The following is a 16,447-nucleotide window of genomic DNA, read 5'->3' as shown; positions in this document are numbered from 1 at the left end:
AATCCCGCAGACAAGTAACAACTTTTCTAATGAAATATGTACTTCATAAATGTTCACGATTGACTTCCACAGTGAATAATAATAATCGTGTATGAAAATAAAGGCCGCAAAATTATAATTTGCGTAATTACTGGTGGTAAGACGCCTTGTGGGTCCGCACGGGTAGGTACCACCACCCTGCCTATATCTGCCGTGAAACAGTAATACAGTTCTGTATAAATGCTGAGGCAGCGTTGCACTACAGAAGTGAAACTTAGAATTCATATCTCAATGTTAGGACTAATTAAAATCAATAATTATTAAATGCCGCCAGCCTCTTGGGCACTCTGCTCTGACTTGGGGTAAATTTTTTACACTATCTAGTTTTATTTTTAGTTTGGTATAAATATATAGTTTATTTAGTAGTTTTCTGTTAGTATATAATAAAAAAATATATAGGAAATTAGTTAATTTTAATTAGTAATTTGAAGTCTGATGTTTCGAAATAAAATTTGGTTCATATAATTATTATTTCCTCAACAGCATTTTCGCCTTCTTCGATAACGCACAGCACATTGTTAGCGCCAAAGCACTTAGAAAAGTCTGCTTCCATGCCTGACGTGCAGAAGAACATCAAAAAGCGACAGAGAATATTAGCGTAAGTTTCAAATGCTCCAGAAGTATGGATTTTAGCGATCCAATTACCGAATGATACCTTCTTTGGGCCGGTTGGGAGCTTGGCTTAACACAGATCCATCACCTCCACCCATAGAACTCCGGACATACTCGTAACATATCCATCCAGGAAACCTTATTATGTTACCTGGTAGCAAACGGTTACCGTAGTTCAAAGACGTCGTTAATCGCAAGATCACAACCAAGCGGCTGCTTACTGCAAAGAAGAATAAATTAGTCACGAGAAACCGTGTAAAATTCATTCCAGAACCGAAAATACATTGTAAATCGTAATGTCTTCCGGTCACCGTCCTCGTCAAACCCGTTGCTTGCGATGAAGGGCTCGACGAGCGAATTAACCCATAGACCCAGCCCACTCAGTTTCTCGCCGGATCTTCTCAGTGGGTCGCGTTTCCGATCCGGTGGTAGATTCTGCGAAGCACGGCTCTTGCTAGGGTCAATGTTAGCAACACACCGGTTTGAGCCGCCTGAGCGACACGTTAGGGCGAAGCTGATATAGCCTCTCAAGTCTATCAGCATAGGTAGGAAAAAAAAGTAATGTCTCGAGATTCCATATGGAATGGACTCTGCCACAATTGCGGATGGTGCAATGAGAGAACGGAGAGGAAAAAACATTTCAAAAGATTCCACAGAGCCCATTCCTTGGAACATACAATACAGACCCAACGAACCGAAGTCCCTCCGATCTAAAGACTCTAAAAGATCTGCACGATTAAGATAAAACACGATTATAGATTGAGCATGATTACGATTTAAATATACATTTAAACTTGAAACATTTTAGGATGCGAGAATTCATGCGCTCAGAATCCGAGAGAAGCTTCGATTTGGTCAGTGTGAAGGCACAAAAAAAGATAACGAGCGCTTACAAAAGCCCCCAACACAGAGTGCTGGCTCAAAGCTTTCGGTATATGAGAAATAAGCCCGTTATTATAGCTTTTAAGACTCCAAGCCTTGAGAGCTGTGAGAGAAGGCAGTCTAATGATAGCATTTTGACCATAGGTGAGTTATACTTATATTTTCATGTGAATTTAATGATTTAAATAATAATAATTTCTTGAGTTAATATTTTCATAAATTAAGAGACCAAGAGTTTTTTTATTAACTTTCTGATAATCCTCTAAACGTGCCGTACTCTTCTTTCCTATTATTGGAGCGAAAGGAAATAACTGATTGTGCCTAAAAAGTCTGCAACTGTACCTCTGTCGAAAATTTTAAATAAAACCACACTTCCGCCGGAGGCAAGCTCACAATCCAATATGAATTTACCACGGCCGCAGATTAGAGAATCGATCAAATAGATTAGTTAGGTTCACTTAGTCTTTTCTATCCAAGGTGTCTATGCCAAGTTATGCACAAACTCAGATGCCCAAAAACCCTGCAAAGAAGTACTTTGCTTTAGGTAGAAGTCTGATTTATATTAAGAGTGGCTACATCTTTAAATAGCATCACGTTAAGTAAATGGTTCACGGCAGAAACAGTCAAGATGTGGGTCACGACCAGGACAGGTCTACCACACGTCTCACCACAGTGTCTACAGACTTTTAATTTCGCAGCAAGACGCAGATTGTCGAAGAGTCTATCACCAGATCGAGATCCAGAGAGTTTCGACAAGCCTGACATCAACATCATTAGTCCTTCGGAGTCCACGGCTGACGACCACTCCTTCTCCAGCTATGCATTTGGAAAACCGCTCGAAGTGAGTCAATATCCATATTTTTATGGGTGCTGATATTTTCTCATATTGTCTTCTATTTAGTCTCACATTAGGCGGGGTCAAAATGTATCAGTAGCATCGGGTAATCAGGCGGGTACCAATTTTTCTAAAGAAATCCGTACTTAACAAATGTTCACGATTGACTTCCACGGAAGGAATGGCATCGTGTAATAAAAATCAAAACCCGCAACATTATAATTTGCGCAAAATTATAATTTGGTTGGACATCTTGTGAATCCGCACGGGTAGGTACCACCACCCTGCCTACTACTGCCGTGAAGCAGGAAAGCGTTTCGGTTTGTAGGGTGGGGCAGCCGTTGTAACAATACTGATACCTTAGAACTTATATCTCAAAGTGGGTGGCGGCATTTATGTTGCAGATGTCTATGGGCTCCAGTAACCACTTAATACCAGGTGGGCTATGAGCTCGTCCACCCATTTTAAGCAAAAAAAAAATCTGCTGTTTGAAGAACGGCACAGCCACCGTTCTTAGGCAAGCTTTATTCTTCCATTGGAATTCATCTACCACTTAAGTTTGGAAAATATTGGCCTCAGCGATACAGAGCAATACCTTGTTCTTAAACCGCGGTCTGTAAAGAGTCCAGTGACCGCAGCGGCAACCTTTTCGAGGTTAGGTACCGTCGGATGACGTTCTTTTTTTTATTACCCTTGTAGGCCGACGAGCATACGGTCCACCTGATGGTGAGTGGTTACCGTCGCCCATGGACTTCAGCAATGCCAGGGGCAGAGCCAAGCCGTTGCCTACTTTACTGCCTACTGCTTTATTGGAATATCGCGTGTTCCACCAGATCTACCTGGACGGGCCGTATGGTGCGGCGTCGTCCCACATCCTGCGCGTGGAGCACGCCGTGCTGGTGGCGGCCGGCATCGGCGTCACGCCCTTCGCGGCGCTGCTGCAGGAGCTGGCCCACAGACACCAGGCCGCGAGGAACACCTGCCCACGCTGCTCCCACACTTGGGCCGTTCAACCAGTCGGGACAACGCTTAAAAAGGTATATACGAATAACGTTAATATGAATTTATAAAGTACAATGAACATATCAACTTGTGTTTTTTCCAAAGTTTTTTCCTTCATACCTGATCTGGTGCCTATTCTAGATCTGATAGAGACCTATTTTTTTTTTATTGCTTAGATGGGTGGACGAGCTCACACCCCACGTGGTGTTAAGTGGTTACTGGAGCCCTTAAACATCTACAACGTAAATGCGCCACCCACCTTGAGATATAAGTTTTAAGGTCTCAAGTATAGTTACAACGGCTGCCCCACCCTTCAAATCGAAACACGTTACTGCTTCACGACAGAAATAGGCAGGATGGTGGTACCTACCCGTACGGACTCACAAGAGGTCCTACCACGATTAATTGCCAGCGTAACCGAGCGAGTAAGTGAGCACACGGGGCTCTAAGCTGAGGACATTGCTAATACTGGTCCTAGCAAGAGCAGTGCTTCGTATAATCTATCACCGGATCGGAAACGCGACCCACTTAGAAGATCCGGCGAGAAACTCAGTGGACTTTTCCAACGGGATCTATAATGTTAAATATATCAAAAAAAGATGTGGTCATCGGATAGGAACGAAGTTCCTTCTTTGAAGTTCTATTCGAGTTATAAAGAAAATAAAACTGGAGGTTTCGCAACAACCCATGGTCATTCGGTAACGTGCGAACTTATTGTGGTACACTTCATTCACGGTTATATAAGAGTTAGTGTATTGCGCAAACCAGATCGTGGTCAATGAATGATAAAAAAATATGTTATTTTTTGTACGTTATTACAAAGTTAAGTCGTACACTGTGTGGATTACTAATAAAAATCTTACGTTACGGACATTTTCCCGGTTAGGGTACCCCTCCGCATCGTCCCATAAGGAACTTCATTCCAATAACCCATAATAAATATCAGTATCTCTCTGTCTGACTAAGGTGGATTTCTTCTGGATAAACCGTGAGCAGCGCTCGTTCGAGTGGTTCGTCTCCCTCCTCTCCCAGCTGGAGATGTCGCAGGCTGAGCTCTGCGGAGACGAGGGCAGGTTCCTCGACATGCACATGTACATCACCAGCGCCCTACAGAGACACGACATGAAGGCGGTCGGACTGCAGCTGGCTTTGGATTTGTTGCACGAAAAGGTATATACGAACCGACCTTTTTTGATAGCTTAGAAAATTATTGATAATAATTAATAATTGATAATATTTATTTATATATATTTTTATATGTATATATTTATGTATGTGTATTTATTTAAGTACGAGTATTTGTATCTATAAATATTATGTATGTTAGATATACACATATGTTAAAGTAATATCACCTTCACACTACACCTACCAAGCTTCATCTCTGCACTCCCCTAAGGTAGACTGTTAGAGAATACCTATGGCATTAAGTCCGCCTTTATACTTTCTAGTATAAGAAGTTATAAATAAATAAATTAATAAATAAAAATAATGTACCTTATGACCGGCTCAGTGAGCTCTAAATGCTATGATGTATCCTTAACGTGACCATACGTCCCGCTTTAGGCGGGATTGTCCCGCTTTCAAGCTGTCTGTCCCGCTGTCCCCAACGAGAACAAAAATATTACGGTTTTACATAACAATAAAACCGATATTATGTGCCGAGAAGGAAAACATACAGCATTGTATTATGAAGAAGCAGTGTGTACTTAGCTTAGATTCCTTGTCTATGTCCAACCATAGACCGTCAATTGAGTTCCATCTTTAGCCGCTAGGTGCTGCCAGCAAGTATAAAGGGAGCGCAGCCATCTTTGATCTTCATAGTCTTCACCAGGAAGAACTTCCTGCAATGCTGTATGTTTTCCTTCTCGGCACATAATATCGGTTTTATTGTTATGTAAAACCGTAATATTGATGTGCCTTTGGAAAACATACAGCATTGTATTATGAAGACGTGTTTGTTATCTGCTTGTGAAATTATTAAGCACAACGCTATGATGAAATAGGTAAAGCCATAATAAAATTATGAAGCGCAATGATAATGTTCATAATTTATATAATTATTAAATCGAAAAAACAGTTGTTAACTTCCACGTTAATTCAATAATTAAAAAATATTTATAAGTTTGTAATAAACATTTTATCTTGTATATACAAGAAAATGTATAAATTGTATAAATGATGTATACACATCATGTAGAAGTAAATGTGTTGAAAAAAAGAATCGTGAGGATCTTTACGAAGCTCTATTATTCGGCAATAATTATTGTAAACGTTTGGATGATTTGCAATTGCCTCTAGAAAGTATTTCGTCCATTGGTTCATTATCAATCCATCTCAGAGGCTACTGCTGATCTACCACTTCTTAGAGATGCGTTGATGCCATTACCTCGTAAGGTTGAACGAAGACCAGTTTCCAATTACAGTACGGGATGCCGCTTTTGTGACAACACACATAGAAAAAAGTCCTTACGAATCTTACCGGGCATGTCTTTAGTTTCATGTTTAGAAAGCACTTATGCAGATTATTGACGAAAATGGATTTCAATTTTAGACCCAAAGGCTGGTATCAGAAAGATGTTTTTCTCTGTTATCAAAGAAACTGTCTTTAGAAATGTTGAGCAAAGTAAGGTCATTAACTCTGCGTCCCGTAGCCAGCAACATGGTTGTTGGTGTCCTTCAAGCTACATTGAAGCGTGATGTGGTGGCTGGGTTTGAAGAAAACCAGTTTAGAAGTATTCTCGGATCTTATGTGAATGGGACTACACTTAGTAAAATTGTAATAAGTAGTTGAATTTTGTTTAGCTATTCCGATGGCTTTTTTAAAATAGCAATTTTTTATTAGAGAGCTTGAGAATGTTTGCTGTCCTACATGTATTTCGCCCACAGAAAGTTGACAGCGCTGCTTTATGATGCAGAAGGATTGTTTTATAGGCAAAATTTTTTTTTTTTTTTTTGGAAAAGAAGAAAGAATTTGGCAACATCTGCAGACTTAGGATCAATTTTAAAACTGTAGCACCATATGCACCATCTTCTAGTTGCTGGTAAGTATGCTGACAAAGTGGATTGACACCAGCTAATTTTCAACAAATCTCCTGTTTAGACCAGTCATTATTTGTACAACCTCCCCCCCCCCCCCTTTCTAAGCTTTCAGGGTTAATGTTTAACCTGTGGAGGAGGCAGGTTTTGGATTTCGTGCGAGTTATCTAGCGTTCGGGATCTGAGGGCTTGGAAACCCAAATGCTTTCGCTCAGTCTGGGAACACTACCAGGTAGGTTCCCTAGACACTGTTGAAGTGAGTCAGTACTTTGGGGAGAAGGTTGAGAGGAGGAATTCTCCATGCTAGTTGCATCCTCTACGGTCTGCTGAAGGTATCCAATCTTGGTCGGCGAATGGGTTTATATCCGGATGACCCCACTTTCGAAAAACTTTTTGTGGTCACTTGTGGTAAAAAGTGCCATTTCGCAGGTTGATTTCCTCGTGATAGCCTGTCGGCTATGATGTTGTATCTCCCCGAGAGATAAGCTGACAGTTATCTTGAACTTATCGCTTAGGTTTAAAAATCGAAAGGTCAACGTTAGTGAAATACTTTCAGATTCATTTTGATTGTCACTACCATTGCAAATAGCTCTTTTGTGGGTGAGCCGTTTCTGTTGTTGAGCTGACCATAGACAGGACGTTAATATTTTGTCTAATTGTAACCCCTACCCATGTCCGAAGCTTCCGTTGCCAGGAAATGGTTGGTTTTGGGTCTCGGCAATGTTTGATATGTGGCTCCGCGTCAGCACTGCATTTGTAACCCCTACACATGTCCGAAGCTTCCGTTGTCAGGAAATGGTTGGTTTTGTGTATCGGCAATGTCTATCATGTGGCTTCGCGTCAGCACTGCATTTAATTGTTAACACATGCAGGATGGCCTGTTTTTTACCCCTTTTCTTGAAACTTTGCAAGAAAATTTGCCAGTTAGCATAGATTGATGTAATTCCGTCAGAGTTTGAGTTAGGATGTTGTTGAGTGGCCACTTCGTTTCTCGCAATTTTCCATCGAATCCCTAGACATGTCATCTCTTGAACCAGTGTACTAATTGATTTTTTGTAGGGCTGACTTGGCAGCCCAAATAATCCAAGAGCTTTACAGCTTATGTGGCCTGAAGACTCAACTTGGACTTCTTTTGATGGACCTGGTGGGATTTGCGTAGGTGGGATAACACTCAACATCCCTTTGCACGCAATGTTTCCGCGACCGAGCATGCTATGCAAGCAAAAAAGGTGTATTTGTCTTCATGGACCAAGAAAAAGTCGCGTAGGTAGGTTAACATTTGACTTCCCTATGTACGTAAGGTCTTCGCGACCGAGCATGCTATGGGAGCAAAAACGTTTATTTGTCTTGGTGAAACAAGATCATGTCGTGTAAGTAAGCTAGCACTTCGATTTTGCACGCAATGCCTCCGCGACCGAGCATGCTGTGGAAGCAAAAAGGTGTATTTGTCTTCAAGGACCAAGAGAAAGTCGCGTAGGTACGTTAACATTTGACTTCCCTATGTACGCAAGGTCTCCGCGACCGAGCATGCTATGGGAACAAAAACGTTTATTTGTCTTGGTGAAACAAGATTAAGTCGTGTAGGTAAGCTAGCACTCGACTTTGCACGCAATATCTCCGCGACCGAGCGACCGAGCGACCGAGCGACCGAGCACCCTATATAATGGAAATTGACATGCCAGCCCAGATAATCCAAAACCTTCACAGCTTCTGCAGCCTGAAGTTTCAACTTGGATTTGTTTTGGTCGACCAAAAGGAAGTCGTCTAGGTAGACTAGCACTCGAGTTCCTTTTGCACGCAAGGTCTCTGCGACCCAGCATGTTATGGAAGCAAAAAAGGTTAATCCAAAAGCTTCACAGCTTCTGCAGCCTGAATTTTCAACTTGGATTTGTCTTGGTCGACCAAAAAGGAAGTCGTCTAGTAGACACTAGCACTCGAGTTCCCTTTGCACGCAAGGTCTCTGCGACCCGCATGTTATAGAAGCAAAAAGGTGTGGCTCTGAAGCCAGACCGAAGGGTAGGCATGTCATTTCATACTAACTCATAAGAAGGAACCGATTCCTTCCTTGAGGTACTGATACTGGTACCTTGGTACTGATCCTCAAGAAGTATCGACGAAATTTTGCGACTGACACTAGAAAAATATTCCTGAGAAATGTTCAATTCTATCATCCAGTCCCCTGGGTGGAGAAAGTTTGGTACCTAGGTGTCCGAAAACAGTGTTTTATCTTTACGACCTTGTTCAACTCTCGAAGATCCAAAATTGGACGCATTGATCCGTCGCTTTTCTTCCGCAGAAAAAAGGTAGTTTTTTTTTTTTTTTTTTTTTTGTTATTTTTTTTTTTTTTTTTTTACGGTATTTGGTAACCATACATGGTTTACAAATTATTACAATTTTGGTGGCACTCAGTGCCTCCCGTCGGTGTCTTCAATTGCCCCCCCTCTGGATTGTACCAGATGTTACAGACTATGATTGTTTATAATGTTTGGCTTACCTTTTGTACGAGATCGTGACAAATAGGATTGTAGCCCTCAGAGGGACTGAATAGATTTCAATTTACTATTATCAAACAAAAATTCCTCAATGAGTGGTGCGTTGGCAACAGGATACTTTGTTAGAGACCACGGAAATTAAACTTTGACGTGTTATTTCTATACATACGGCCCTTTTTTCCGTATACAATTTAAAACGCTTTTTACGGGTAACTTGTACGACGGAGACGATTTGTCAAAGTTTTCAGTAATTATGTTACAAAGATTATTAGTTTAAATCTGTTGTGTTTTTGTCAAAATTTCCGTATTGACGAGATCAATTTGTTTACAACATTTTTCGTTACATTCAATTGTTACACACAGTTGATGCATTATTAGATTTACAACGTCACTGACCTGGTGGGATAACGAGCCGATTCGAAGATCGACCGTTACCTTTGAATCCCGTCGTTTCTTACGCAGAGACTCCTTTTGTTCTTTTTCGCTTGACGAGCTGTTCGAACGCGAGGCGTCTCCATCGCGTCTCGCCTGGACATCTTCCCTCTCGGAAATTATGGAGCTTGACTCAACATCACCTCCAACAGATGACGCGTGATTCATGGCGTCCGATGATAGGATTGGTAAATAATACTCGTAATGATTGCAAAATAACACTCATAGAAACACAAAATAAATATTTTTTTGCAATTAATAAGAAGTCGAATAAATATTTGTGGACTTGCGACTTCACAGTACGAAAGTACACAACGCTATGTAGATCAAAGATGGCTGCGCTCCCTTTATACTTGCTGGCAGCACCTAGCGGCTAAAGATGGAACTCAATTGACGGTCTATGGTTGGACATAGACAAGGAATCTAAGCTAAGTACACACTGCTTCTTCATAATACAATGCTGTATGTTTTCCAAAGGCACATCAATATCCCGCTTTCATGTATCTGTAGTGCATGTGATTATTAGAAACTTACCGAATACTTACATATCCCAAATCCTTATTGTATTACAAAAAGCAAATGTGGTGTCGTGGGACACCAGGTAGGAACGAAGTCCCTTCGGCTAATGTAGAATCGACACAATTTGCAAACAAAAAATCGTGCTCAATTTTATGTTGGTTTTCTTGATTTTTCTCTTAAATTTTACTGATTAGTTTTTATTTAAGTACAGGAAAGTATTTAGGAAATTCAATATTTTAGGAAATAATAAATTACGTAAAATAAAAATAAAATCGTAATTCAAATTATCAATTAAAATAACAAAATATGTCTCTTTATTTTTGTTTGACAACATTAAATTACATAGAAATAGAAATAATTACAAAATAGAGAGAGAAGGGATTAGAGAACGAAAAGAAAGAGAGAGAAAGAGAAAGGTATTATACACTACTCGCTTGTGTATACGACTGTCGCGCCTGCGCACGTCTCATTTAACGGTTTTATTCCACGCACTTTTTTCCACGGATTTTTTCTTACGGTTTTACTATCACATTTTTTTCAGTTCGGTCGCGCAGCAAAATCCCTATCCCCTCCAAGCCTGCCGTAAGGAACTTCGTTCCAAAAAATACATACTAAAGCAACGCTAATTTTGCTATAATAAAGTAGTTTTTTGTAGCGAAATTATTTATAAAAATTCCAGCAGGATAAAAGCTGTCAGACAATAAATATACATTCTATTATTGAACAGGGAAAACGCGACCTCATAACGGGCTTGAAGACCCGCACGAACGCCGGAAGACCGAACTGGGATAAGGTCTTCCAACAGCTGCAGCAGCAGAATAAAGGAAAGGTCACGTTGTTCTACTGCGGACCTCCGCAGCTGGCCAGGATACTCAGAGTCAAATGTGACCAATTCGGCTTTGATTTCAGGAAGGAAGTCTTCTAATCTTCAAGCAACTAGCTGTCCTGAGTCCTTTTAGATATCCTTTGCTATCTTTATTATGGTATGATAACATGACCCACTTAATTTATAGATCATTGATGTCCATGGACATTGGAGGTACTGTAACAAGTGCTCTGATCTTTTCCGTAATACCATACTCTGTTCTTAAATCTGACTATCAGAAATGTAAATATCGCTCAGGAATATCTAAATTAATTGAATTACAACCTGTAAATAAGCCCGATTTTTTTTTTAAATAACACGAGGATACTTCTTCTAACTAATTCCTTGTTGACATGTTCTATCTGTAAATACTATACTTCGTTGTTTCAACATTATTTTGTTGTCTTATTATTATTATATCTGCGCTTTTCAATTTTAAATGTTTCAAATCAATTTGATAATTGTTAATTCTTACTTTTATTTTTACTATAGACGCCTTGCCCTTGTGACAATAATGAATATTAAAAAAATTACGTGCTGTGTTTGTATGTGTGTGTGAATAAGTTTTTTTTCTCTCAGTTATCGAAAATTCTGTGTCAATAATTCAAAAGTTTTACCATTTTTATTTTAATTCCAGTTTTTCGTAATAATAAATAAAAATAATATACCTACGACACATGAGAAGAGAACAGTGCAATAGATAAAATATGTATCTGTTTCAATAAATCTGACTTCAACGGGGAATTTAATAAGCATTAAATTATATTTATTGAGTCAATATTCGAATTTTTACAATTCCTGTTGTCCACTCTGTGTTGCCAGATAAAAAAATAGCACGATTAATAGATTTATAAAGATGTCTAATATTATTAAAAAATTGCACAGTCCGTGAAAAATAATTTTTAAGTTAAATAGCAACAAATAAGTTTTTCCTTTGGACATCTCCATATTCGAGAGAGCTTTACTTCTATAAAGTCACTGTTATATTATGCTAAATGTAAAAAAAAATGTTTTTCTGTGTTCATTTCTTTTGTTATAATTAATTTATTAATAAAATTTTATTCACAGAATGTGTTTTAATAGACCTAGCATTCTCATGATCCACGTGTCATTTTTGATTCGATATAACTTGATAGCGTCCCTAGAGCAGACACGCTTCATTGTCAAAGGTCCGAAGCTCCAGGCGAAGTTTGTACAAAGCTTTAGTTTTTCTTAAAATTAAGTTTTGACCAGTACTAACGATCTCCGGTTCGAGATTCATTCACTATACAAATATTATCTTTGTCACAGATAGCACTCCGACTCAACATCGGCTCTGGGTGCTTAGTGAGAGTTTTTTAACGTTCTCGATAGCGTAAAAGTTAACTCTAGAACAGCGCCCCTAGCGGCAAACGTTGGTAAACGTTCCAACTCCATACAAATTTGAGTTAACTTTTACGCTATCGAGAAAGTTAAAAAAATCGTACTAAGCACACTCACTGGTCGGAATTTGGGAAATGAAACAACAGGCCTCAATCCAAATATATTAGATATCGTGAACATTCGCGTACACACTGTGTTACCTGCGATCTAATTAACAATCTGCAACTAATGTAGTCATTCATCGGAAAACAAAAATCTTAGTCTCCACCTTATCCCATTAGGTGGGGTCGGCACAGCAATTTTTTTTCTCCCATTCTCTTCTATCAGGCGTTATCTCAACACTCACTCCTCTCTCTCTCATATCGTCATTCACACACTCCATCCATGTCATCTTCGGTCGACCTCTACCTTGCACTACCATTTCCATACATCTCCTAGTCACATGCTCATTTCCTCTCTACGCATCACATGTCCATACCACGCTAACCGGAATCGGCTATCCGGTTATCGGAACCAGTTATGGGAAGGCAAAAATATAAAATTTAAAGGCAGAAGTAAATAAATCAATTATTGTCTTTAATATTTATTAATACTATCAACCTATTAACCCGAAATTCACCTTAAATTATTCAACCCTATGAAAATAGGTACAACGACAAAATAATTTAATTAAATGACGTCACAAAACGTAATAAAGTTACAACGGGACTATTTACAAATACGTAGCAAATTTTGACGTTTGTCGTACGTCACTTTGAGAAACGCGTCACTCGACTCGACGCTCATTCAAGGTAAAGGTCGCGTTTAGAGGTCGCCCTTGCTTGCAAGGTCGGGCGGCCTTGCCACTTTGCAAAAACCTCGCAAAACGTAATACATCAAGGTACATCAATACCTTGTATGATTGGGAATGTTACATACTCTTTTAGTGTAATACTGACGGTTTAAATGTAGTCTTAATATTGAGACCTTGATTGAAGGTCGTTAAACAAGGTTAAATATTCGCAATTTTTTTTGTAGGTATTATATCAGTGTGCAAAATGAAATTGAAAACAGCGCCATCTATTAAAATATTTAGGTACTGTTACGGCTTCGGAATTTTTGTAGTCTGTCAAAAAAATTGAAATATGGCAGTAATGTACAAATAAATTTTTCTTCACTGAATTCTAAAATGTATCACAACCTTTAATATTTTGGAGTCACCATCCTGCTGCTTTTTGACGAAACATATTAAACAAATTTTGATAAAACCTTCCAATGTATTAGCAAATCAACAGACTAGCACGCTTAATGAAACAAGACAGTAAAAGTGCAATCCATGGTGCTGGATGATAGTGGTTTGAAGAATTTGATGTCCATACAACATACCATTGTCACAACAGACTCAACGGAGAGTGATTTTTCACTAGTATACCATGTTTCTTACTATAAAACTTTTTAATTAGGTAATTGACTGGTAAATCTATTTAATTAGATAATATCAAAAATATTACAGACAGCCCGTTTAAAGCATTCACTGGCAGACTTTGACTTCAACTTCCTTAGACATTTTAAAAGAGTTGAAATTTAATTAAAATTTTGTCATTGGCAATTAAAGAATTCTAAGTATCATTAAAGTAAGATAGATGGCGCTGAATTCATTTCCATTAAGGAGTGTAGGCAGCTTTATTCCTACAGTGGCAGGGTAGGCGAACGAGCTTACGGCCCTTCTGGTGTTAAGTGATAACCTTAGCGTAGAGACCTCAAGCTGTGACTCAATCAGAGCAATGTTGAAGGTATTCGTTGTCAATCAAATGGAAAAATGTTTTTGTCTTTGTCTGTGATATACAGACGAGTGAATCATGTTGTCATAACGCTGCCGTACGGGTAGATGACCTCGCGGGCTCAACCTGAGAGAATTTGCTAACACTAGCCCTAACAAGAGCAGTGCTTCGCTGAATCTACCAACGGATCGGAATCGCGAACAACTTAGAAGATCTGGCGAGAAACTCAGTGGGTAAATAGCTTGAATCGCGCTAACGATTTGCAATATGTCCTTATTTACAAATTTCGAATAACACACCGTCCGTAGGTCTACCAGGATACACTTAATTCTGTATAGTCTTATATAGATATAATAGGTTGGGGGAAAAAGTCTTTTCGCATTAGGTATAGTATGTATGAACTTGTAATAAAATCTCTTTATTACGATGCGACCGCATTTTAATCATACAATATTTGTAAACGGTTTTCCTGATAGAATAATTCTTTTAAAGCAATAAAAATCAAACTTGGCTTAAGAAATCGTTATTTTCAATCATTAAAACGACCCCAATTGTTAATGCGGTAAGGTTCATTTTTAATGAGATGTAAATTGAAAGACTCGCGTGTGTGGTTTGTGTAGGTAGTACTTTGTACAAAACCACTGAATATAATTCAAACAATGACAATTATTGGCTGTAACATTTAAAAGAGGATAAATATCATATTCAAGAAATAGAACTGGACCGCTTGTCACTTGCGGAGGAAAGAAGACTCTTTTTGATAATCGTAAACAGTCAATTCCTGGTTCTGGCCCTGGTTCAGCACCAAGACAATGACCCAAACGAAAACTTACCCTTAAAAAGTCATGGAGCGTGTTCTTTTTAATTATACTATTTGTTGAATTGTTCTAAATATATATCCTTTTTTTAGGATTGAAGGATTACTGGTGGCCCGGAGGCCTTTCCAGTTTCACCAGGACAGATGAGCGATCAAAGGCTTAGCCAGGAGGGGTGGGATTTGCTAACAGCTACCCGAGCGCCTCGGAAGGAGACCTAACAACTCAAGAGCAGCTGCTTCGCGAATGAATCTACTACCGGATCGGAATCGCGACCCGCTGAGAAGATCTGATATTTAGGTTAGGTAGGTCTAATACTAGGAGTAGGTATCCCGGTAGGATACCTAAAGCTAAAGAGAGCTAAAGATGTCTAATACAAGGGTTATTGGATCTAATGGATCCTTAAGGAAGTGAACTGACTGCGTGCTATCTCTGCAACGCTTTTATATTCGATACGACATCACTAGATTTATCGAGAACATTCTGAGCAAGTCGAGTAGTTTCAATGCGTGTTTCCGCTATCTGACAATAGATGGCGTTTCCGATGGATGGATGGCGATTCCAATTGGGATAAACCAGGGATCCGTTTTTAATAAAACCGTTCTATTTCAATATGATCATTTCAATGAGCCTGTGTGAAATCTAAATATCGAGCTATAAGTCTAGACTTTTTCGAATGAGTCAAAACTCTTTATGAGCAAGTTTTTGTTTTTTTTTTATTGCCCTTGTAGGCAGATGAGCATACGGCCCACCTGATGGTGAGTGGTTACCGTCGCCCATGGACTTCAGCAATGCCAGGGGCAGAGCCAAGCCGCTGCTTACCGCTTGTTCTTTAACTATTTCGTTGTTATTATCAACCCGTCTCAATTACAGAACTCGGAAATGAATCTTAATACTTTCGTCCCCGTTAAGTCGTGAGGTCGAATTGAATCCGCCTGATCCCTTCAAGGTAGCAATCCTCCGCGTATCCCATATCACGCTACAGTAGTAAAAACTTTTGGCACGACCCAACAAAATTCCAGGAATAATTTCATAATTTAGGCAGAAAAAAGAACAGATACGTATATTTCCTTTGCATTCAACTGATAAAATTAAATATACCTAATGAAATATTGACAACTGATTATGTACCAAGAAGTCAATATAAATAAAAGTTCAGAGCCGGATTTAGATGTGAGCCGTGGGGGGCAGTTTCTTCTTCTTTCAACGAGCTCACGTTCCAGTGTTGAGTGACGGTGGACGAGCTCACAGCCCACCTGGTGTTAAGTGATTACAGGAGCCCATAGACATCTACAACGTAAATGCGCCACCCACCTTGAGATATTAGCGGTAGTTCTTTTGACGTTCAACAAGTATGTACTTTCATTTATGTTGAATAAAAAAATTTTGATTTGATTTGATTTGATTTGATATAAGTTCTATAGTCTCAGTATAGTTACAACGGCTGCCCCATCCTTCAAGCCGGAATGCATTACTGCTTCACGGCAGAAATAGGCGGGGTGTTGGTACTTACCCATGCGGACTCACCTGACGTCCTACCACCAATAATAACACATAGCCTCTCAAGGCTACGTACCTACCAGATTAGGTAGAAAAAAAAAAATATTGCACTGGTCGTCTTACCAACTGCGGACTTCAAATTATAATTCAAATTATAACGTCCGTCTGGTGTAGTGGTAAGTGACACGGTCACTACACTAGGGGGTCGCGGGTTCGAATCCCGCCAAGGGAAGATATTTGTATGATAAATATAAATGTCTTTTCCAGGGTTATGGATGTATATTAAATATACG

The 16,447-nt window shown here is 39.3% G+C and overlaps 1 protein-coding gene across 1 annotated transcript in view; it reads left to right on the top strand.

Moving 5' to 3' along the window:
• The window catches only part of LOC101742585 (NADPH oxidase 5), a 75,439-nt gene extending 63,652 nt beyond the window's left edge, over positions 1-11,787 (top strand). Inside the window, exons 16-21 of the mRNA XM_021346769.3 lie at positions 523-637; positions 1,460-1,677; positions 2,232-2,374; positions 3,202-3,405; positions 4,337-4,540; positions 10,580-11,787. Coding sequence (XP_021202444.2) covers positions 523-637; positions 1,460-1,677; positions 2,232-2,374; positions 3,202-3,405; positions 4,337-4,540; positions 10,580-10,777 — 1,082 coding nt within the window. The 3' untranslated portion in view covers positions 10,778-11,787. The remainder of the gene's footprint in view (positions 1-522; positions 638-1,459; positions 1,678-2,231; positions 2,375-3,201; positions 3,406-4,336; positions 4,541-10,579) is intronic.
• Positions 11,788-16,447: the final 4,660 nt, after the last annotated feature.

This window comes from Bombyx mori, chromosome 28 (genome assembly GCF_030269925.1).
Source record: "Bombyx mori chromosome 28, ASM3026992v2".
Lineage (NCBI taxonomy): Eukaryota > Metazoa > Arthropoda > Insecta > Lepidoptera > Bombycidae > Bombyx > Bombyx mori.
Note: the sequence above shows the minus strand (reverse complement) of the source record. Positions and strands in the feature narration are given on the sequence as shown.